Source organism: Haliotis rufescens, unplaced genomic scaffold (assembly GCF_023055435.1).
Source record: "Haliotis rufescens isolate VD_foot unplaced genomic scaffold, xgHalRufe1.0.p SCAF_13, whole genome shotgun sequence".
NCBI lineage: Eukaryota > Metazoa > Mollusca > Gastropoda > Lepetellida > Haliotidae > Haliotis > Haliotis rufescens.
The window spans coordinates 26,667,563-26,691,352 of NW_025963813.1; the positions used below are offsets into that span (position 1 = coordinate 26,667,563).

The 23,790-nt window shown below is 40.2% G+C and overlaps 2 protein-coding genes across 5 annotated transcripts in view; one reads left to right on the forward strand and one right to left on the reverse strand.

The window, feature by feature from the left end:
• LOC124152513 (alpha-(1,3)-fucosyltransferase C-like) overlaps window positions 1–23,790 on the reverse strand; it is a 61,793-nt gene that overhangs the window by 32,426 nt on the left and 5,577 nt on the right. For 2 of the 4 annotated variants that reach the window (XM_048394357.1, XM_048394358.1), the window contains exon 2: window positions 6,732–6,826. The exons of the other annotated variants lie outside the window; for them this stretch is intronic. The gene's annotated coding sequence lies outside the window, so the exon portion shown is untranslated. The remainder of the gene's footprint in view (window positions 1–6,731; window positions 6,827–23,790) is intronic. 4 annotated transcript variants of the gene reach the window in all.
• LOC124152541 lies at window positions 1,764–2,786 on the forward strand. The gene has a single exon (XM_046525504.1). The coding sequence runs from the start codon at window positions 1,764–1,766 to the stop codon at window positions 2,784–2,786; it is 1,023 nt and encodes a 340-aa protein (XP_046381460.1).

The window sequence follows — 23,790 nt, forward strand, 5'->3', positions numbered from 1 at the left end:
AAAAACTTTATATTACTTATAGATATGTGGACGTTCTCGATAAAGTAGTCCGTAGTTACAATCATACTAAACACAGAATGTTAGAACAAACGCCGGCGATTGTTAATAAAGACAATGAGAGTGAAGTCACACTAAGTCAGTATTTGATCAAGTTGAAATAGTTAAAAAAGCCGTCCAAGTATATGAAACGATAGTTTACCTTCAAGGTGGGCGACAAAGTGAGAGTGAGTCTTTTGAGACAGGCTTTCGACAGAGAATACCAAGAAAAATGGTCTGGGGAAATCTCTACCGTAATCAGCAGATATTGGTCTCAATACAATGACTTGTACCAAATAAACGATTGGGTGGCGATCCTATCGAGGGAACGTTCTACTCCGCCGAACTTCAAAAAGTGACCGAAAATCTCGATCAAGAGTATCAAATTCAAGAGGTGTAAAAAAACGAGACTGCGACGATAGAAGAAAGAAGTGTTGGTGAAGTGGTTACATTGGCCGAAAAAGTACAACTCTTGGATTCCCGAATCGGAAGTAAAACTATATAAGGATGAATAAACCCAATATCCAGCCATAAGGATGGAAGACACCGTCGAAGCACAACCTCTCAGACGCGTCCCGTCTCACGAAAGCTGGTCATTGTTGGGCAAGAAGGTACCCAAGACTGAAACGGTGTTTTTTTCGCAGATTATTATCATTTACATCGTAGTGATTGCGTGTTTCGTCAACTTGTCTTTGGATAAAGGAAACTCCAACTTGTGGACGGCCTTACTGAGCAGTTCTTTGGGATATCTACAACCTAACCCTAAAATCAAGAAGCATGGATAAGTACATCAAGTTGAGAAGCACGGACGGTAGTTCGACGTATAATAAACCGTATCAGTTTAGAGTCAATCTCAACGAGGCCATTCGTCTCGACGGACACTGGGTGATAGGATTATCTCGTATAGTTTTTAAGAGTTGGCGAGTGGAGAAAGGAACGGACTGTCGCGATGTATACGTCTATTCGTCACTATGCCATTCGTCTTACGTGGGGGAAAGCCAGCAACCCTTATTGAGAACAGTATGCCTCGCGGGTGATAAGAGATCTTTCGACTTTTTACACCACCAATATATCGACGTGAGGGTACAAGATTTACAGACAATCGATCTGGATATAAGGGACAGCGAGGGCGAATTAGCTACCTTTCTGAACGGGGCAGTAACGGTAACGCTACACTTAAAACCGCTCCCCTTTTGGTTTTAAAAAAGGTGTCCGGATAAAAGAAGTTAACAACGGCTATAAAAAGAGCGTAAATACGCGGATATCTTCATTCTACGCTAGACTTTTGAGGTGTCATCATGTCCGCACCGATGGGATATAAACTTTACGTACCAGACCCCAAGAAGGGGTATCCCTACTTCAAGTTGTCAGCGGAAGGTAGGCTTGACCCTTACGTGGCAATCATGAGAGGAGGGCGGAGACAGGGGATGATGTCAGACAGGGGATGATGTCAGTGGACAGAACTTTGGAGTTTACGATCCTGAATATAAAAAGTGGAAGGAGGAAAAAACGAACGACGAGGTGAAAGTAAACTTGGTCGCACCGACCCAACAAATCGTCGAACAGGCCAAAGCCTTGAACGAGCTTCAGAAAAAAAAGCATATAAAAGGACGGACGAACGGAAAATCTGTCAGTCGTTCGAAGAATCGCAAAGTGAGCACATCTTGTAAAGCACCTCCTGCGACGAAGAAACGGAAATTGTGCGATAATTTGTCCAACAAAAAGTAATGGCAGCCTATACGACTAATCCGTACGTGGAAGCGGTAGCCGACGAACTCGATTTGTTTTCTACCCCGCCTACGTTTACCGGCGTAGAGAAATTTTATTACGTGAATTATAGACCGACCTCTCAGATTACAACGGATACCAGCCCCGTGGAATTTAATATATCAAATCAAGGTATCGATTACATCGACCTTCAACGCACCAAACTGTACGTGAGAGCCAAAATAACCAAGTCTGATGGAAAATCGCTAGTCGAGGATGAGCAAGTAGCCCCGGTCAACTTATGGCTTCACAGTTTATGGTCGCAAGTGGATCTCACGCTGAACGGGAAACTCGTTACGAGTTCCAGCAATCTGTACCCCTACAAAAGTTACCACAAGAGGATCCTGAACGCTTCCAACGATACCAAACAGTCCTCTCTTCAAGCGCAGTTGTATTATAAAGACGACGGAGACTCAGATGAAACGAATCCTATAGCGGGTATTAATTCCGGGTTGGTCCACAGAAACACCTATTCCAAAATGAGTAAATCCGTCGATATGCAGGGGTCCTTGTGCGAAGATTTCATGGATATCAACAGGTACTTGTTGAACGGCGTCTCTCTCCAGCTCAAACTTTACCCGACGAGACAGAAGTTTAATCTCATGTCGGGACAAACGGGTCTTGACTACAAAGTCGTCCTCCAAGACGTTTACCTGACCGTCTGCAAAGGGCGACCCAGCATGAACATCATCACGAGGCATGCGAGGATGCTGGGAGAGACCACCGCTAAATATCCCTTCACCAACAAGGTGGTCGTGTGTCTGGTATCGGCAGAGGCCGCTAATGGAAATTATACGAAAAAACCCTTTAACTTTGCCATGTACGACGTCAACGGAGAGTCTCTTCCCTCCCAGCCTCTGAGCCTCAGTTCGGGACAGATTGTCACCGCCTACGAGAGACTGTTCGAAGGCCGAGAACACCTTGGATCAGATATAACCAGATACAATTTTTCCATGGGTTCACGTTGGAACCAGAACACTTGAAAGAAAACTACATGGATCTCATTAAAAGGGCTGCTTTGCGCTTTGACCTTAGTTCAAGACGGCGCTTTCAGAGACGGTCAACTGTATAGTGTACTCGGAAGACAATCTCCTGCTGGAAATCGACGAAGCTAGGAACGTTCTGTACGCGACACCATAAACACTCTGCAGCTACTGTGCGCCCTGAACTCGGATCCGGTGACTAGATATCATAACATTAACGTGATCACTGCTGACCAAATGCCCAATAGCATCACCTCTTATCCGCGAGGATTTATCGTCAATAATCAAGATTCAACGCAGACTGGTTAACATTGGGTGGACGTGTGGTTAGAAAGCCCCCAACGCGGTGAATTTTTTTAGTTTGGGAGAGAAACCCTCGTACTACGGCTTTCAGACTTTCTTGGAGAGGAATGTCAAACGTTACACTTATAATACGAAACAACTGCAGAGTAATGACAGCGGTACATGTGGACGGTATGCTTTACTGTACGTTATGTTAAAAACCAGAGGTTATTCGGTAAAGCGCGTACAGGAACTTTTTACGTCGCATACGAGGGTTAATGATGACTTTGTGTATAAATTTGCTTATCGTCACTTTCATCGTTGTATTTAAAACTTAGGTATCATTTTACAGAGGTAGAATATTCCCCTTAAGGGACTCTATATGTAACCCTATTTATGTCTATTTCTGCATGCGAGTTTTTGTATAGTTTTCCCAATAAAATAGACTATGAAACTTTAATCGGCTAGCCAATACAAGCTCCCCATCAGAGAAGAGCGGATGGGAGATATGGCACCCTGTCCTGTTGTCTCTATAGTATTAACGAGCTAGTTTATTCATACTCGTGCATAACAAAAATACGATAAGATAATATACGATTGTATACAAATATATTGACATCGAGCCTTTTTCGCACACATAAAATGACAGAAGGAATAATGTACAATAGCGAGAGAGTTATTTAAAAAGAGTGACTAAAATCTATTTAAAAATACAAACATCGGAAGTAATCGCTATATGGTGATTATACGAGCGCCTCTTCCTGCATCAACACTATCGTACAAACCAATGGTGTAAGGGAGAGAACTCGGATTTGTTTAACCTCAAATCATACCAATTTTAAAGACGTACAGCGATTAAATATCCAGGATCAAGAAGTCTCACGTCTTATTTCTTAAACAGATAAAATGACAGAAGAAATAATGTCAACGACGAGAGAGTTATTTAAAAAGTGTCACTATAAGTTATACAAATACAATCTACAAAGCGATCCAGTTAAACGTTTTCTTCTTCTTCTTTTTCTTCTCAATACTATTGTCGGGAATACCGGGGGGGGGGGGGGGGGGGGGGGGTGGTTTTGTAGCCGTGTGAGTGTCAGCCTCCCATCGTTGTTGATTCCCGATGAGCCCTCGGGGTACGTGCATCCTTTTCAAAGCCTTGTAAAACTCTTCCAGGCCTTTAGGTTTAAGTCGCTTGTACAGGTATTGAGAGTCTTTGAGTAAGTCGGCGATGTGACTCCCGGGAACGACCTCATTCTCGTAAAGCAATTGTCCTTTACGATTCCACGAGAGCTCGCGATCTGGATCCCTTTGTATGAATTTTAATAGAGCCGATCCTCGCTGACGGTAGGGTTTGGGTAGAGTGCTCAAAATCAAATCGATACTCAGTTGACTTGTATCGTCGTCACCATCTCCGTATTGTACGAGGCTGTTGTCAATAGGGGTTGGTCGTTCGTCTTGTGGGTGTCGTTGTTGTTGAATGGGTTGTCATTCGTCTTGTCGTTGTCATTGTTGTAGAATGGGCTGTCTTTCTGCACACTGACGCAATCTTTCGTACTTCTCCATAGGCAGAAGTATATGTTTCGTACTGAGCTGCATCGTTCTATAATTTCTTTAGTATTGGGGCTACGATACCGAGTACGAGGGTGACAACGTTGAAACTTTTTTTCAAAACGTCTTTCTTCTTTTTAGCCAATGTAGTCTTATTTCCCAGCATGCGTAGGACTGTTTTATGTCGTTTGAGTTTACTCAAATTGTCTTTCGACAGTTAAATATCCGAATGAAGTAAAATATACACAATCTCTGTCAGAGTCTTGAGTTGTTCTGAAGTAATTGACTTTAGCAAAGCTTTTTTCTGAGCCGTAGATTCGCTTTGTAGTAGCAGCTTCAGAAACGAAACATTCGCTTGGATAGTCTTCCACATAATGACGAGCATCGTTCGTTATCCCTTCTATTTATACCATCGGCACGTATACGATCGGATCTTCGCCCGTGAAGATACAAGTTCTCAATCTCAGTTTATCGTCAGCCCTAGGTGACATGTCGATCACTAGATTACCGTACGCTATCGTCCTGGCGTCTGTGTAAGCTTCCACCGACACACCACCTCGTCCGGGGGAAACAGTTGTCGACCCAAAGTCATAAGTTGAGACGTATCTCAGACATTCTTGAGTAAGACGAGATACCAAGCGATAGTTCGAGCGGCTTTAGCTTGACCGTATAGGTTCTGCATGATAAAAATCACGCTGAGCCGTTTGTGGTGACACCCTTGAGTAAATAGCAGCTCCATCTCCTTGGAATCCAGCACTTGTAACATTAAATTGTCCAGTATAATTAGCCCGTGTTGTCCGTCCGCAAAGTCTTCTATTTCGTCCTTCGTGGGTAACCCCGAATGTAAGTTCAGATTGGGTACTTATCTTTCCATCTCGTCGAATAGGGGTTGGTAGACGCCGTAACAATATAACAATTTCTTGGGTGGATCTTTGACGTACATACCGTTTAAACTTTTCAACAGTCTATACACCCATTGCGTCTTACCGCTACCTGTAGGACCCGATATACAAATACTGGAACAGGGTTCGAAGGGGGTTAAACTTTGAGTTTCCCACCACAGTATGTTAGCATCGGTAATGGCATCGGGACTCCAAGAAATAGCGCTTTTAGGAATAGCAGGTTTCACGTCGGAGAGTTCAGTCTTTTTCTTCAACCAAGGTGCCCTATCGCACAAATTGTGAACTTCTCAATTTGAGATGGATCCAGTTTTCCGCCCTCCTACTCTTCATACTTGGACACATACTCACTTTTGTCCAACTCGCTTGTACAACATGCAGGCCAACCCGAAGATTCTTGTTTGATCTTCAGGAAGGTGTTGATATATTTGGCAAACAATCCGCCGGTCTTGGTTTCGGGATAGTAACGAGTGGTTACCGGCCAGTGGTACACTTCATAAATTTTAACAATGTCGTAGCCCTTCTCCACGGCTTTTCGGAGTTCGGGTTGCACCAGGTACCGATAAACGCCCTCTAACTGTACAAACATTGTCTCATGACGCATACTCAATTTAGACACCAGATGACCCAAATTCAAAGTCGTAACCATCAGCTTTATACTGTTCAAATCAATAAAATTAGCCTTTCCCCCTTTGATGACAAAAAGTATGTCTTGGAAGATGGGGTAAACACATTAGCTCATGGACACTATAGAATCAAGTCTTAGAAACCATTTCGTTCCTTGTGTGTATGATGTATTAAGATAAATTGACACAGCCATGTTATGATGTAAAAGCTTCTGTTTGAATATGATGCTACATGACTCATGAAAATACCCAAATATATAATCTCAATGATTTATGTTTGTTCAGTATGTATTATACTGCTATATATGTCTTATTGCATTGAAAATGATATAAAAAATGCATTGTGTTGGAATATAGTGTGCTGTAATCAATGGATATAAAATGTACTGCTATTAAAATATGATTGTTGAATAAATGTTTGAACTGTATCTGGTGCGTTTGTTTGTTTTATCAATATTTAGAGTACACAGTTGATAATAGTGTGATGTGATGATTCGACTCATATGCTAATAGAATATGATATGACTCGATGACTTAACATTTCAACTGATAGGTAAATTCAAATAAAATACTAAAAGATTGTATCATACCTCAACTGGTATTTTTTTTTACCACTGCGACGGAGCGTGACGGCTCCCCCGACTTCCGGTCCAGAACGCCCTTTTTACTATCATCATCGCGAATCCTAATGGGTCAAAAAGTTAACGTTAATTACCTCTGACTATTTACTTATTTCATGTAACTAAACCATTTCGTGTACTATAAAACAGTTACTTCGTATGTAAAATAATACAGACACTTTTCATGTAAAATAAAACAGTCAAATGCGACGATACTTAGTTCTGTAAACTCTTATTTTCAGCTCGTGGAGAAATTGAAAAAAACTCCTCCAGTAAGATATTACATACCTGTAAGTATATCTTCAAAAGTAAATATATCAATATTGTATTCTAATTGGTAAAAAATAAAAGTTAAATACTGCCTAATTTACCATTTTCAACTTAATTAATGTCTTCAAAATATTTTATGTGGAAACGGTCATCGGTAATTAGTTCTATATACTCTTTTTCAGATGCTGGAGGGGTTGATTTTTAGAGAGAATAAAAAAGAAAAAAATCCATAGGGCTAATATACATGTTGATGTGATATAATTTGAAATTTCCATCACGTGAAATATTAGCTCCATTAGTGATTCTTAAAACGACTGTGCGCTACCAGTGAAATCGGACACACTAAGACTATCGATGAAAACGTGTGTGTATTCCATGGATAGTTTACGTTGTGGGAAAAAACCCATCCTAGAGAAAAAAACACCAAAAAAATCCAAACTATCGTAGTGACAATCTACAGCAATCTATGAATTTACCTTAGTATCTATTTGACACATCTTTACAATCACTTTTCAATGATGGGCCAATTGATGAGTGGTGACAAAGGCTTGAAATCGCCACCGGTTCATTAACAACTTCGGAAATATATCTCCTCACGTTTATCGTTTCGGCCATTTTGACGTCTTGTACTTGATGTAAATTTATTACGACGCGCTGTCATTGTGATTGATTTACTGAGGTAGTTCTTAACAGGCCTTTTCATCTAATGAGGATATTTTTGGTATACATTTCTTGTAAACAAACTAAAACAGATGTTCCTCGCTTTTGGGGGAACTATTTTATACCGGAATGGCCTATTAAAGCTAATAGTAAGTCAAGGCACCGAGCATGTAAATTATATTGTCCGTCAAAGACATTGACGAGTATAAACAATATGTTCCTACAGGTACTTGTAATACATGTCATACATTTGACAAAATGTATTGACTCAGAGCATAATTGTTAATCACAGCGTATAGACTCGACATGCAGATGAACTCATCACCCATCCCATTGTTGATAATCCTTCTTGAAGAGCTATGAAATCAGAAGCTGCTGTTGCGCATTTTTACATTTTATCTTTTATTTGGCATGTTAGACCTCTATTTCATAACTCAGTTTTATTTGCACGGGTCACTATGAAATCTTGGAAGGAACATTGTCGCGTTGTCGTATTGTCGCATGGGCGCCCTTACAAAAACAAGCAAAACGTGTCAAAACTAACCAAAGCGCGACAATTCGACAACGCGACATTTTGTCGCATTGTCGCATTGTCGCTCTTTGAATAATCTTTTTCTTTATTTTACAAAAGGGCGCCAATGCCGTAACGCGACATTTTCAATGTCAAAATATGTCTCGTTGTCGCATTGTCGCCCCATCACAAATGTGTATAAAAGACGTAAAGTTCAGTTAGTGTTACAGTTAGGGAGCGGTTACCAAGTTATATCTGTCGTAAAAGTTCAACCTGATACATGTACGTCTTGAATTAGCGAGCCAGCGAGTCTGACCACCTGAAAACGTTAGTCGCCTTCGTACAAGCATGGGTTGTTGAAGGCCTATTCTAACCCGGTTCTTCACTGGTATTTTTTTTAATAATCAGGTATAATGAAATTCTGTATATGTCCATAATAAGTGTGTATAAGTAAATGGATAATATATCCATACACGCCAATTAAATGGGTTTGACTGCATATTGTTCAATGGTGAACTCTTTTACAGGTCCATATTTCAAGACATGTATTTTATATTCATAATAACTCCACAAAAGCTAAACAATGGCGACAAAACGGTACCAGCATTTTACAATACATTTTTGAACATGAGATACATAAAATTACTTTAAAGTTAAATCATGTATCTTAATAGTAAATTAGAAGGATTAAAAATATACACTTCTGACATTTTTCGTGTTGTGTTTCGTTTGGAGAGAGAAGTAGTGACAGTAGTGATTGGTACCTGATGAGTGCAAACAGGTGTCGAGTCGCTGTCTCAGATGGCTCTAATTTCGTAGCTCTAAAGATCACGACGGCGATACAGACCGTGAAGTAGTTTGTCTCACAGTCCCTGAACCATATTATTTTCCCTTCCGCCCAGGCCTTACTGCAATGCTATAGCCCCAAATGAAACAAGCCTAGATGTTCAACAGGTTCAGGCTGAAATTTCCATCTCACTTGGTCACCTTTTAAATTTAAATATAGTTTCTCGTTTTAACCAAAATAATATATTTTCAGAGACAAAGCGTTAGTCTAACCGTGAAGTACAACTATTGAAAAGATCCCATGCATGTCTCTATTTCTTCAGACAGACTCTCCATGTTCCTATCGATATGTATCAAAAGACAAATGAATGAAATATTACAGCACTGGAAATAGGTTATATGCACATGTCAGCGTCGATCCTACAATATCCTTTTGCGCAAAATACATATATACTGATGAATTAACGTAAGTAGTATAGAACGGGTCCGCAGAAGGTAGTTTTGGTTGAACCGGTTGATCCAGGCGGATGCGAAGGTGATTGGCTCATCCAAGTCACGTGTTCGGATAGGATGACGAGGAAAATGTTTTATTGGAAATATATGTCGAAGCAGGTTTATTCATAGCTAATGCATAGCAGAGAGACTAAGCGACCGACCGCCCATAACAATGTCAACATACCCCGGCCTTACAATTAATGTCAACATACCAGCCTCGCCTGAAGCTTCCCATTCATAAATTGTGTGACCAGTGTCCCGTATTTATGATATGTCAGGGAAGATGTGTTGTACATTTGTTATTTTAAAAGGGAGTTATTTCAGAGAGGATATATATGGGTATTCCCCTCATTAAACTTTTCTTTCGTTGGTGTCTATTAAACGTATCCGGTATTTAATACATTTAAGTGATGTAGGGAAGTATGTGCGTGTAGATGTTGTACCTATATCCGAACACGAATGTATGACACCTTTCAATTAGATCAATTACGGTTCTAACCACGACACGCAACATGACTATGAGCGTGGTTAGCAGTTCATATTTATAAACACATCGTAAATGACAGATTTCTGATGAATGAACTCGCCCGCACACATGTCTATAGGGTTATGTATTGGTATCAGTGAGGGAGTGAATTTAGTTTTACGCCACACTCGGCATTATTCCAGCTCTAGGACGGTGGTCTGTCAATAAACGAGCTTGGACCAGACAATCCAGTGATCAACAGCATGAGCAGCGATCTGTGCAACTAGGAACCGATGGCACGTGTCATCCGAGTCAGCGAGACTGACCAATGGATCCCCGTCATTCGCGGATAAGCATGGGTTACTGAAGGTCGATTCTATAACCCGGGACCTTCACGGGTGTAGTATGACGAAGACTATATACTAATATTATCGCTTTTTTAACATACTCACAAGTGTGCTGTGAAGAAAAGAGTGTCTTCCAAGATTCCCTGCACGTGTAAGACAGTATAAACTCTACAGTAGTGTAGCCCGACAAACAGTTTTACTCTCGCCAGCAAACGGATTGGACGTGAACAACATAAAGAAAGCACCAGAGATTAGACTTGACCCTAGAGATATATTTAGGAAGACTACGTTGAGAAAATCACAACAGAGAAAGAAACCACAAGCAGCCAAAAAGTCGACGCTGAAGACAAAGAAGAGACAGGTAACACCTAAAATGAAAACGATGACAACCAAACAGGGATCGAAGACAACACCCCAACCCGTGAAAATACAACATGTGTCGGAGGTGAATGCTGTGGTGGAACGGGCACTTGCTGCCTGGAAGCGTCAACAGAGTCAAGGGTATAAAAGAAAGCTTCATACCCTCTAATCGCACACGTATTGGATCACCATGGGGGTTGCCACCTGTCCGCTTTGTGAAAAAATATTTTCAAGGAGAGATGTCATGTTACGACACAGGAAAAATAAACATAGCATACCGCCGCCGCCGTTACAAGCCCACCCGCCGCCGCAAGTCCACTCGCCATTACAAGCCTACCCGCTAACGCTGCCGCCGCAAGCCCATCCGCTACCGCTTCCGCTACCGCCGCCGCCGCCGCCGCAAATCCACCCGCCATTACAAGCCCACCCGCTAACGCCGCCGCCGCCGCAAGTCCACCCACCGCCGCCGCTGCGTCAAGCCAACCCGCCGTTACAAGCACATCCGCCGCCGCCGCCGCCATCACAAGTCCACTCGTGGCTGCCTCATTTACCATGTATATCTGATCTTCGAGAACAATTCAAGTTCCTGATTCCCTCAAATGCGCTCGTCGTGGGACCCAGTGGTTGTGGAAAGTCTGTGTTTACCTCTCATGTTCTCCGGCATGGCCTGATCCAACCCCAACCTACCCGCATCGTTTGGTGTTATACTCAATGGCAGCCATTATATAAGGACCTCGGTGAGCAGCTGCCTCAGCTGACCTTTGTCAAAGGAATTCCCTACGATATCTTGGACGAGGATTACTTTGATGCTCGTCAACAGAACGTGTTGGTCCTGGATGATTTCCTGGCCGAAGCAAAGCACAACAAGCGTATTTCGCGGCTGTTTACTCAAACCTCACATCACAAGAATGTATTGATCTTTCTCTTGATACAAAATCTGTTTCCGAGAGGTAAGGAATCGAGAGACATTGCTTTGAACGCGCATTATGTCACCCTGTTTCATTCCCCCATAGATAACCAGCAAATCAAACTCTTCGCTCGTAGAATTTTCCCCGAACATATGGATCACTCTATGGCTATGTATGGAAAGGTTGCTGAAACACCCTATGGACAACTCACCATCGATCTAAAACCTACCACCAACGATAAGGATCGACTGCATGTTAACCTCATAAATGAGGAAAACAGGAGAACAACAGCACAGTCTGAACCTGATCTGCATAGGGAGAAGTTGACTACAACAGAATCTCTGGATCGTCCTCTGACACAAGAAGAGAGATTGCCCCAACATCAGCTCACTCCAATTGAAACCGATTCAGACACAAGTAGTGAGACATCATTGACTATGGCCACGGCTTGCGCAGATTGCGGGGTGCTGATAGATAACATGCACGATCTACAGCGACATATCAAACACTGGTGTCCGGCCAATAGCCTTCAACCTAAGAGAAAGCGTGCCAGACTCGAGAGTGATGACGATGACAGTGACTTTGACGACCTAGCCTCTTCCCAGAAAGGCAGTGGTCTTGCCGTCAAACCTCCACGTGGGAAGTCAACATTCACTAATATGGAAGCCGAGGAGTGGCAAAATGTAGGCTTACAACGCATCTGGAAGCAGGTGTACGATACGTTTCATGACAAGATGAAACTGCAGAAAAAACAGTACAAGCGACAGGGACGAACGCAAGAATGGATTGAGAGAAGATTGAAACTGAGGTGGGAGGATCTAGTGCGTAGTACTCTCAACTATGCGATGGAATATACCACGTACTTTAAAGAGGCACCTCTGTTTCAAAACATGCTATACAACCTGGGAGACATGAATCCTTCCACGGAACAATCCGTTCTCAAAAATAAAATCAAACTCCTCCTAAAACCCAAGATGAAAGAGATCCTGCCTTTGATGGATATGCCGGAAATAGAAAGTGAGACTGAATCTGATAGCGTTGCAGAGGATAACGACGGTGATGACGAGGAGGAGGATGATGATCTTGAGCAGAACGATTAGGCATAAATACCCATCACTACTATATCAGTCTAACAGTCAGAAGAGAATGCCGAGTCAACGCCACGCGTCTAGTTTGATTCATATTTTGAAAACACCTCATAAACTGAGGGGTTTGAACGATAAGAAACGCCGAATTTCCCTCTACGTGAGAGGAATGGTGAAACTGGGACCTCCTGGACGGAAATCGTTACAAGCAATGGATAAAGCATAGACTATAGACAACCATTCAACCTTAAAACAGCGTAGAAAAGGAAACATTCAACAGTGCGAAATGTGTTTCAAAACATTGACTCGCTGTTTAAACAATAGGGCCTTCGAGCAGCAGCAGCATGTGTATATGAGTGACTAAATAATGTTCCAGAGTGAATACTATTGTCCATTCGTATATGACGGCTTTGTATGGAACCGATTGACTCGAATCAATAAATGATACGAATGAATGAATTGTTTGTTTTTTTTCTCAGTTTTTGGCATATTAGTATATAGTCTTCGTCATACTACACCCGTGAAGGTCCCGGGTTATAGAATCGACCTTCAGTAACCCATGCTTATCCGCGAAAGACGGGGATCGGTTGGTCAGTCTCGCCGACTCGGATGACACGTGCCAACGGTTCCTAGTTGCACAGATCGCTGCTCATGCTGTTGATCACTGGATTGTCTGGTCCAAGCTCGTTTATTGACAGACCACCGTCCTAGAGCTGGACTAATGCCGAGTGTGGCGTAAAACTAAATTCACTCACTCACTCACTGATACCATTTCATCTAAAAAGTAATGTCATCATCATTTAAATGGTGAGTTTAAACGCGTATTTTACCCTTACAAGGACGAGTGCATTCCACACACCCTTCCTGTTATAAAATGTGTCACTGTTTACAGTTCGGGCGAACATAACCCTATAGACATGTGTGCGGGCGAGTTCATTCATCAGAAATCTGTCATTTACGATGTGTTTATAAATATGATCTGCTAACAACGCTCATAGTCATGTTGCGTGTCGTGGTTAGAACCGCAATTGATCTAACTGAAAGGTGTCATACATTCGTGTTCGGATATAGGTACAACATATACACGCACATACTTCCCTACATCACTTAAATGTATTAAATACCGGATACGTTTAATAGACACCAACGAAAGAAAAGTTTAATGAGGGGAATACCCATATATATCCTCTCTGAAATAACTCCCTTTTAAAATAACAAATGTACAACACATCTCCCCTGACATATCATAAATACAGGACACTGGTCACACAATTTATGAATGGGAAGCTTCAGGCGAGGCTGGTATGTTGACATTAATTGTAAGGCCGGGGTATGTTGACATTGTTATGGGCGGTCGGTCGCTTAGTCTCTCTGCTATGCATTAGCTATGAATAAACCTGCTTCGACATATATTTCCAATAAAACATTTTCCTCGTCAAACAATTTTCCATGATAAACTCTGTTCTCTCTTCGAATTAAGGGTGAGTATTGTAAACATGAAAATGTCCTATAGATTGCTTCCATCACTTTCCCAACAAACCTAGCTTCGTGTCGTCACACTGGTACATGTACTTATCAGTTTTCTATCTATTTTCAAAATAGCACGTTCTGAAGTAAAACTGTGCACATCATGTTACACGGTTAAAACTCAAACCGTAGGGCTTATTTGTCATCGCGTTTAAAGAAAACGCTAGCGTTGAAACATCAATTATGCAAGTCGGGACAGGGCTGAATAATTCTTTACAAATGGTTCACAATAGTACGCAGCGCGGGGTGATTCGAAATACGGCTGCCTTCAGCGTTATAGTCAATGCAGGGTGACGTGACTACCTCGTTCTTGCGCGCTAAATGTAATTAAACGACACTGCTAGCTTACTGATTGTGAAGTCTTATCTATTTTGTCTATATATTTTTTTCCATACAGGTTGTCTAACGTTCGTGGCGTACAACGTGTAGACCGTACAAGATGAATTTGATCCAGCTAGACGTACATTTTTTTCCCTACATTACCCGGCGTATGTCGTGTTGACATAACCCGTCTCTATTGTGGTATGATGTACTTTCAACACACACCTTGTATTCATCAAACCAGGTCGCACGCTCTAGCGAGCGCGGGTTAAACGACGAGGCCACGTCAGTTGTCAAGCGCGCTCAATTCAAACTGGGCTGACGGGTACGGTTTGTCTATTTAGGGTCATCCTATCCGAACACGTGACTTGGATGAGCCAATCACCTTCGCATCCGCCTGGATCAACCGGATCAACCAAAACTACCTTCTGCGGACCCGTTCTATACTACTAACGTAGTAATACTACGAAAATATATGTCCAGATGTATACATATGTTTCATCTCGTGATCTTTATTCGTGCTTTTAGCTCTTTTTCTACAGGAGATTATTGGGTGTTACATCACACCAGAAAGCCAGGTCCAAATTCAAATAATAATTTCATGGACCGTCTTGTATGTTGGAAACCAATATCGCAATATGGCTGAATATTGCTAAACGTGGTATTAACCCGATTACTCACATAATTATTCCATTTTCTTCATGCACGTTCTACAAACATCTACGATCACTATCTATAAGGAGGTATATCTATATTCATCCAAATATCCATACATATATGTCCACAGATGTATGTATTAAGCAAGTCCCACATTCTTCCTTAAAAGATAAACGCTAAGCATTTCCTCTGTATGTATTTATATATGTAAATATCGTTTTCATGTCAACGCTGATGCAGTGAACGTACCACAGACCTGATGCTAGAATGACATCTAATCTCCGAAATGAACATATTTTACAGAAAAAAAAGTTGTTAAACAATGGTTATAAAATATAATAAAAAGGTGCCAAGAGACTTTCTTAATTTTGCCAAATTTTGGGCTGTATTGGACATATTTGTTTAGGGGTCTGTATGACAGACAAACCTAATGCTTTTAAGTATAAAGATAAGTAAGTATAGCTGTTGTATATATTCAAATATGTTTGTGATTAACCCGACCTTGAAAAATATTGAAGGATGAGTGGTAACTATTTATGTCATTATTTCAAATTAGAATGATAGCACATCAGGAAAGCATGGCACTTTAATATACGTATCTTGTTAGCCCAATAGTTAAGTAAGAGCAACATGTATATCGAGAGTAAAGGTTTGGTGCGTAACGTATCACACATTACTGTCAGAAAGTGTGCATATTCTGTTTATCGGCGATAAATGACATAAGGCGATTCATGCGGGTAAATACGATTTACTTCAGAACTAGTATAGATTAGGGGAAAATGTATGTAATTAACAGAACTTTGGATTTCGGCAAGCTTCGTGCTCAGGGGGTTGTTTGGGCGGGTTTAAAGGATTCGGGTCCTGGCTTGGGCTTTGTGTTGGACGTGTAGACGGCATTTCCAGGTTTTTACGTATCAATGACCAAAATGATGTCTGATGCAATTCTCTATTTTGACTTGTACCGTGTGTTTCCTGGCCTTTTCGGGTGAACAATTGGCTTGCCTTTGCATGTGTTTGTGGCGGGTGCCACTAGTGGATCGGAATGAGCTCGCATTTTTTTTTATGTTGAATAATGAAACATGCTCCTGGTGTTGTCGGAGTCGTGCAGTTGGCGCTACTTTTGGCAAGGGTTTCTTAGGATGATGGAATGACTTATGTCGCTTTTGTCAACTGATAAACATGAGATATAATGTCAGTGATTATGGTCATGTAATTAAGAAACAAACCGCGAGTGGGTGTAGTTTATTGTACGAGAAACAACGACCACGACTCGTTTATTTCTTATATGAGATATCAACATTACGTACAGCCTCTTTAAGGGTGTTAAATTAGGAAAGAGTACACGCTTTAAAAATATTTACCCGTACTTAAATAATGATGACTACCTGAATAGAATCCGACAGCGGCAAGGACATATAAATCCATTTTATGAACAGGAGGGTTTGAATTTGGGCTTTTCCGCATATCCTCACAATTTTCTCGTCGATTATCTGTACCTTTTCTCCCAATACCGATTGTCATTTCGCTCTCACTTTCGGATGCCATTGTTCGGGCATTGCATTTATGTACCTTCCCCAGCTACATCTATTGGGAACAACTCACTGGACACTTCCCTCTCACGAATAACGTCAAATTTATGACGTCCTGAAGTTGCGAGTGCATGTTCGAATCTCCATAAATGACGTCATGATAGAACAATGTTTTATCGTGAAATAAATATCGCTTCCTTCTTCTTTGTTCTTTGCGATTTATCGCATAGCTGTCTTATATCATCAAATGTCAATTTCACATTGCTTTATCATGACGTATCCGTGTCATAATCAATCATGTAGCAATAGCATACATAAATCGTTGACTTCGACACAGAATGGTGTCATGATATATGATTATACTTTGGTGTGCAATATTTCTGGTTGATAAATCTAACATATGCTTACTTTTAAGAATAGCGACTAAACATTTTTATATCACTTCATCAGGTTTAAAAATACAACTGAACCTAAATGTATGTATGTTGTAATATCATTAAGTTGCTGAGTGCGGCATTAAACAACAAACAAAACATAATATCTTATCTTTATGTTAACAATGTCAATGCTAAAAAATAATCTCCACAATCTCCATTCCTCTTTCTCTATGTTTAATATGAAAACATATAACTTTTTTTAATAATCTGAAGGAATAAAAATGACAATAACATCATAATAATATCATCATTAATTATGTTACTAATCCTCCACTGAAGAAGTCCTCCACACTGTACATTCAGTGGAGAAGCCCATGAACATATCATCTATGTAACATACATTAATGGAAATTAGATGAACAGTTGAAGTTAGCAAATGATATTATTTGGTCGAACGTCTTTCAGCCAATTCTACATTATTGAATTGTGAGTCTACAGTGATTTTTGCAAGACTACTCTCATAAATGTCATGACGCATTTTAAGCCAGGGTTCTATACTCGCATTAATGTGCTGACTTATTATTGCATTAATTTCATGATTTAAAGGATTCATGAAGAACATTTCACGTTGATTTATTGTTATGGTATCCACAAAATAAGTTTTTGTTGTTCTTTGTTTAACGCCGCCCGCAGCAATATTCCAGCTATATGGCGGTTGTCTGTAAATAATCGAGTCTGGACCAGACAATCCAGTGACTGATATCACGAGCATCGATCCACGCAATTGAGATATAATGACATGCATAAACCAAGTCAGCGAGCCTGACTACCCGATCCCTCTAGTCGCCTCTTACGACAAGCATACTCGCCTCTAACGGCAAGCATGTGTTGCTGAAGACCTATACTGACCCGGATCTTCACAGGTCAAGTGGGATTCAACTGATATATCAAGATGAAATAAAACTGAATTATATTTGCTGTTTACATATCAAAGTTTGCCAAACTGTTACAAAATGTTTGCCTACAGCAAGGCTAGGTATTCACAACATATTGTGCTAGGTACAGTATAACTGGGCTGAGGGGGCGGTATTCCTCCTTGTGTGTCACCTGTTTGGCAATATGGGACGGGAAAACTGCAGGGGGTGAGGGCACAGGTACAGACAGATAAGAGAGATCATGTTACTTTTTAAGTCTTTTTTTCCTTACCTGAAAGGAAATGCAAGAACATAATTGTCCGGAATACAATGTATAATTCTGGTCCACTTCCATATGACTATATAGCATACAATAAGCTTTCGGGTCCCGTTTGGATCGGTTTGGGTGGCAGCCTAGATAGCCATAGAATAGGTTCATCTCGGAATATCCCATATCACTGGGGCTCCTCTTCAATTTAAATGGAGTTACTTGTTTCTTTCAAAACTATACAGTTTCAGAGACTAAGCATTAGTCTGAATAGACATCACCAGTTTGGAATTTGAAACTAATATGTTTACAGTAACAGGACACTGCTTAAGTGTCATGTACACAGGGGAAAGGGGAATCCCGTCAAATAGGCGGACGAACCTTAAAACTATTTATAAACATTAAAATAAGCACTATCGGAAAAATGTATATGCATATAATATGTGGCAATATACAACAAGATCACCTTCTACAAAAATAAGTTTTAAAAGCCGGTTGATATTCATTTACATATTTGACGATTATTTAACTTGCGAAACTATAAATCCTTTTCCTATACTCAGACGTTCCTGAGCCTTGCGCTTTTCTAATTATTTTGACTAAAGTTATTACGGTTATTATTGTATTAGTTAATGGGAAATGCGTGCCGATCAAGTACGTGCCATAAATTTAAGCGACATTGTACGATTCCGAACTTATCACGAGACTGTGTTTATGAATCATTGTCAAATAGTAGTGACATTAAATCTAGGAAACAATACGCGAAGTCGCGCATGCACAGAACGTAAAATATGGACAAGGCATTAACCAATCCGCATACGCAGAACGATTGATTTCAGTACTTCCGCTAAGTGCTTCGAGTACAGCGTCAAACTCGAGCCTGTAATCTAACACGCGAGAACTGACCAATGAAATCTGAGAAGTAGAAATACCGGTAGACGCTGTTGCTTGATTGACAATGTCAATCAAGAAAGGAATGAGCTTGATGATATCGTTCTCTCTCAGTAAATTCCGATGTCAAATAACGACGTTATTTGGACGGAAAAACGATGGTTTGAAAACGTCCAAATAACGTCGTTTTTCAGTCAAATGACCATATACGAAAAAACCGACGTTTTCGTGTTTGTATTGTTTAGCATCGTGCTGACAACCACTCAGAAAAACAACAAAATTACGCAATTATTCAGCATTCCGAAATGCCAAATGCCAAGCCTGTCCGAAAATAAGCGTCTGCGAGCCATTGGTATGCTTGAAGCAGGATTGAGTCAACGTGATGTTGCAAGACAATTTAACGTCCATTTGGTGTTTATGGCAACGTTGACAACAGACGAATGCAGTGAGTCAGAGACCATCCTCGGAGTGGCAGGCCACGCGTTACCAATAATCGACAAGACAACTGGATTCGAACAACACACCTACGAAATCGATTCCAGCCAGCTACAGTGACTGCAAGAAGCATCCCCGACCTTCGACGAATATCTTCACAAACCGTGCGTCGTCGCCTCAGATGTGCAGGGATTGTCGCCAGAAGACCCGCCTGACATCCCATTTTGACAAGAAACCACCGTCAAGCACGTCTACAGTGGTGCAGACAGCGTCTACGCTGGACGGCCATGCAGTGGGGACAAGTTCTTTTCACTGACGAAGTCACGTTTTTACCTCAGCCACAGCGATGGACGGATTCGAGTGTGCCGACGTCGAGGCGAACGTTAAGTCAATCATTGTGTCATGGAAGAACATCGGTTCGGGGGCGGCAGCGTTATGGTATTGGGTGGGGTTACAGCAAGACAGAGGCCCCGTTTGATAGTGGTAGAGGGAAATCTCAATGGACAGCGCTACCGCGATGAGATCATCGGCCCTGTTGTTCTACCGTTTTTGCGTCGTCATGGTCCAGGCATTACCTTTCAACATGACAACGTCCGGCCTCATATTGCTAAGGATTCTCTTCAACAAAACAACGTGAATGTCATCCCCTGGCCGACTCGCTCCCCTGCTCTCTCACCAATCGAGCACATGTGGGATGAGATGGATTGGCGCCTTCGACGTCAAACACGTGTTCCACAGACACTCCAGGAACTTCGAAACATGCACGAGCAGATATGGACAGATATCCCACAGGATTTTGTGCGACGCCTGGTTCATTCCATGAGACGAAGATGTGTTGCTTGCATCGCAACCAGAGGTGGACACAAAAACAACAAAATTACGCAATTATTCAACATAACGAAATGCCACGCCTGTAGCGAACAGAAGTGGGAAACGACCGGAACTGGGATAAACGCTATAGAGAATTATATCTGTCACATGCAACTATGAGTTTAATTGACAAACATTTAATAAGAGCAAAATCATCTGCACTTCTTGTGGTTTTTTAATTAATCCGTTCTGCAAAGTGCGCCAATGACAGTGCAACTGAATCGATATCCGTCATTTGTAGCTAAATATAGCAGCGCATAAAAGTGGTAATGCGGAACTAAAGCCGGAATACAATTTCTTCTTTTTTATACAGAGCGCTAATGAAAAAATGTAATTCCGATAAAAATGGTCGTGTTGCTTATTATCTGTAATTACTACCCATTGCCATGTTTAATTTCTAACCATGATATCACTCTCAAATGTATTATTTAATTGTCTATCATATCATAACCTTTGTGAGGTGGTGACATGTTTAATAATAGAGTAAAGTTTCTGTTAAATAGCTATCTTGGCCACTTCTGAACACAGTGTTTTCCTATGAAATAGCAAAAGCCAAATGAAAATAAAATTATTCTCTAATTTATATATTTTAAAGATGTTATGCCACTCATTGGTGGGGATATAAGTGTAATACTGGTAATACAAGTTCCTAAGATGTTTGTGTTATGCTATTTTTCAAGATTATTTTAATTATTCTTCTCATACACATAAACACAGGATGAACATATCTAGGAGTATACACTCATAACATGACATGGCATTCATGACATTGTACAATAGGCGATGATGTTCACACATATATGTAGGAGGGTATGTACAGTAATATAATTATACTATTATTTTGAATATTACTGAGTGTGTCATTAAACATCAAACAGAGAATATGATACACAACAGAGTTAAAAGGGGTACAATTACATTTGTACAATTCAAGGGATTCCTATCCCCAATACCTCACAGCCCTCTGGCAACTGATGCGTGTATTTTTGTTGGTATTCCCAAGTCCAAAAGTCATTTTTTGTAAATATTATTATCACTATAATGCAAGAATTTTGTGGTAACAATTATTCAAAATCACTCCATTTGATTATTATGTACATAATGATAAAGGCAACTATATTTTTAATTAATGTTGGAGGTGCATGTAACTGCTTCAAGGCATAGCAGATGCGGAATGTGAGAGAGTTAACTGGGAAACTCATTAAACCATTCCTGGTAGCTTATTGACATATATACATTGCAGCTTTCATAACCATTTTGCCAGCAAAATGTCCTCATATATATATGGAGAGACCATTACATATTTTATGGTCTCTGATACATATGGAATCTAAATAATATCATTTAATATGATTGAAATAATTAGAAAGGCTTCAAAATTACCAACTTAAGACAAATAACATATATTTCATAAACCCATTACTAATAGAGAATGCAACAGTAAGAGTTATCCTCCCTTCACAACTTGATCAAAATGGTCGTGTGGTCCTTGCAGTTGAAGGCCAAGTGGCTGAAGCTTTTATAGCGAGAACGTCAAGGTAAGTGATTATACCTTTACTTTTTACTTTTATTCTGTGGTTTCTATCAAGGCAGGTACAGACCTAGCACAATGTCATACATTGTGCAGTCAGTCCCTCCATGATGATCAGTTAGCCTATTAGTATTACAGTTGTGAAGGGGGCGAAGCATTTGTTAAAACTGTTGTTTCATATGCAAAGCTTATTATCAAAGTACATGTTTCTCAAAGGTTGGAAATGTGAATGACAATCATCAGAAAACAAAACTTATATTACATTTATGCCACTTCTGGTCGAGGGGATGTGAGTAATACCACACAGTGTAACCAAATTGTATAACATGCAACTCGAGTTGATTGTCTTTCCAACAGTATCTAAAGTCACCAAATCCAAAAGATCTATGCACTGCCCAGCCATCGATAAAAGTGCTGCTATTATAAGTTTCCTACTTTTCCACATTAATCGTAATATGGACGCACCCGAATATGGCAAGCAAAGTCAAGTAAGCGCCCTTGTTTGAAATCTAAATGACCAATAATTCATATCATTGGCAAGTACATGTCCTAACAGTGATAGACATATGATATTTATGTTGAAGTACACATTCACTGAGAATATTCCGTGAATTATATTTAGCGATAAAAAATCCCGATGAAATTGTGCGTGTTTTTGACGTCAAAACAAAATTGACGGAAGTGGTCGTGAATAATTCATACGCAGACTGTTTCCAAAATTATGTCACAAAACGAATGACAGTTTGGAATGTATATCTTGAAGAAATCCCGGTTACGTCCCTGTATGTTTCAATGCCCGTGCTCTTTTATTAGTGATAAAAACAACTTCGGGGTAATTGACATCGTACATTTTCAAAGGACAAAATGTGAAAGATCGCTAAACAGTCCTAACAAGCTCAAATTGACATCGCTCAATATCGGGCATCATTGTTATTTCTTAATGATTAACAAGATTATACTAACGTAATACCACCCAAGAGTAAGTACATGTAGATTCAATCAAAATTGTTGAAACGTTTTCATGGGCAGCAAATCTATTCAACAATCGATCACTCGCAACTCGGGCGCCATATGTCATTGTTTCACTATGACCACCAGAAAACATACATCCTCGTATCAGCTCCTATTTCGCACTTGGCTGCCTAACTTAGACCTTTTACTCAAAATATACTTGTATGGCCAGTCCATGAAATGCCACTTTTTCTTTCATTTATTCATTTCATTTTAAAATACGACTTTAGAAGTGTATTTACACCTAGCTAGGTATGTACATGTACATTTAAGGACATACGTGATAGTTTATTTCCACTAGTTTCCCATTCCATCCCATTCTAATAAAGGAAAAGTTTGAAATAGATAATGATCGTACATGTAGGTCAATGAAAGTAATGGAATTATTTGTCATAAAAGGAAAAAAATATTCTTGGTATTGAACTTCGAAAATTTAACCAGCAAAATCTTTAATAAAAATGGTTTATTATGTCTTTCCTTTTTTTCTTAATTTTGGCCAAGCTAAACTACAGCTTGGAGGGAAATACACAAATTAAAATGGTGAAAAACAACCCACAAGAATGCATTGATTTTGCTCTTAGACAGATATATATTCTAAAAAAAATCTATTTCATACTTAGGATACAAAACAAAGTAGAATCTAATTACTACTCTGTCACTGGTCGAAGTATTTGGTAATTTAGATAATGCAGAGTGAAAAAAGACATAAATATAACTATATAAAACATCAAAACGAAATCACATTTACACTGAAAACTTTTTGTCTTTCAGAAATTGATTATCTATATATTGTGAGTAGTTCTAGATCTA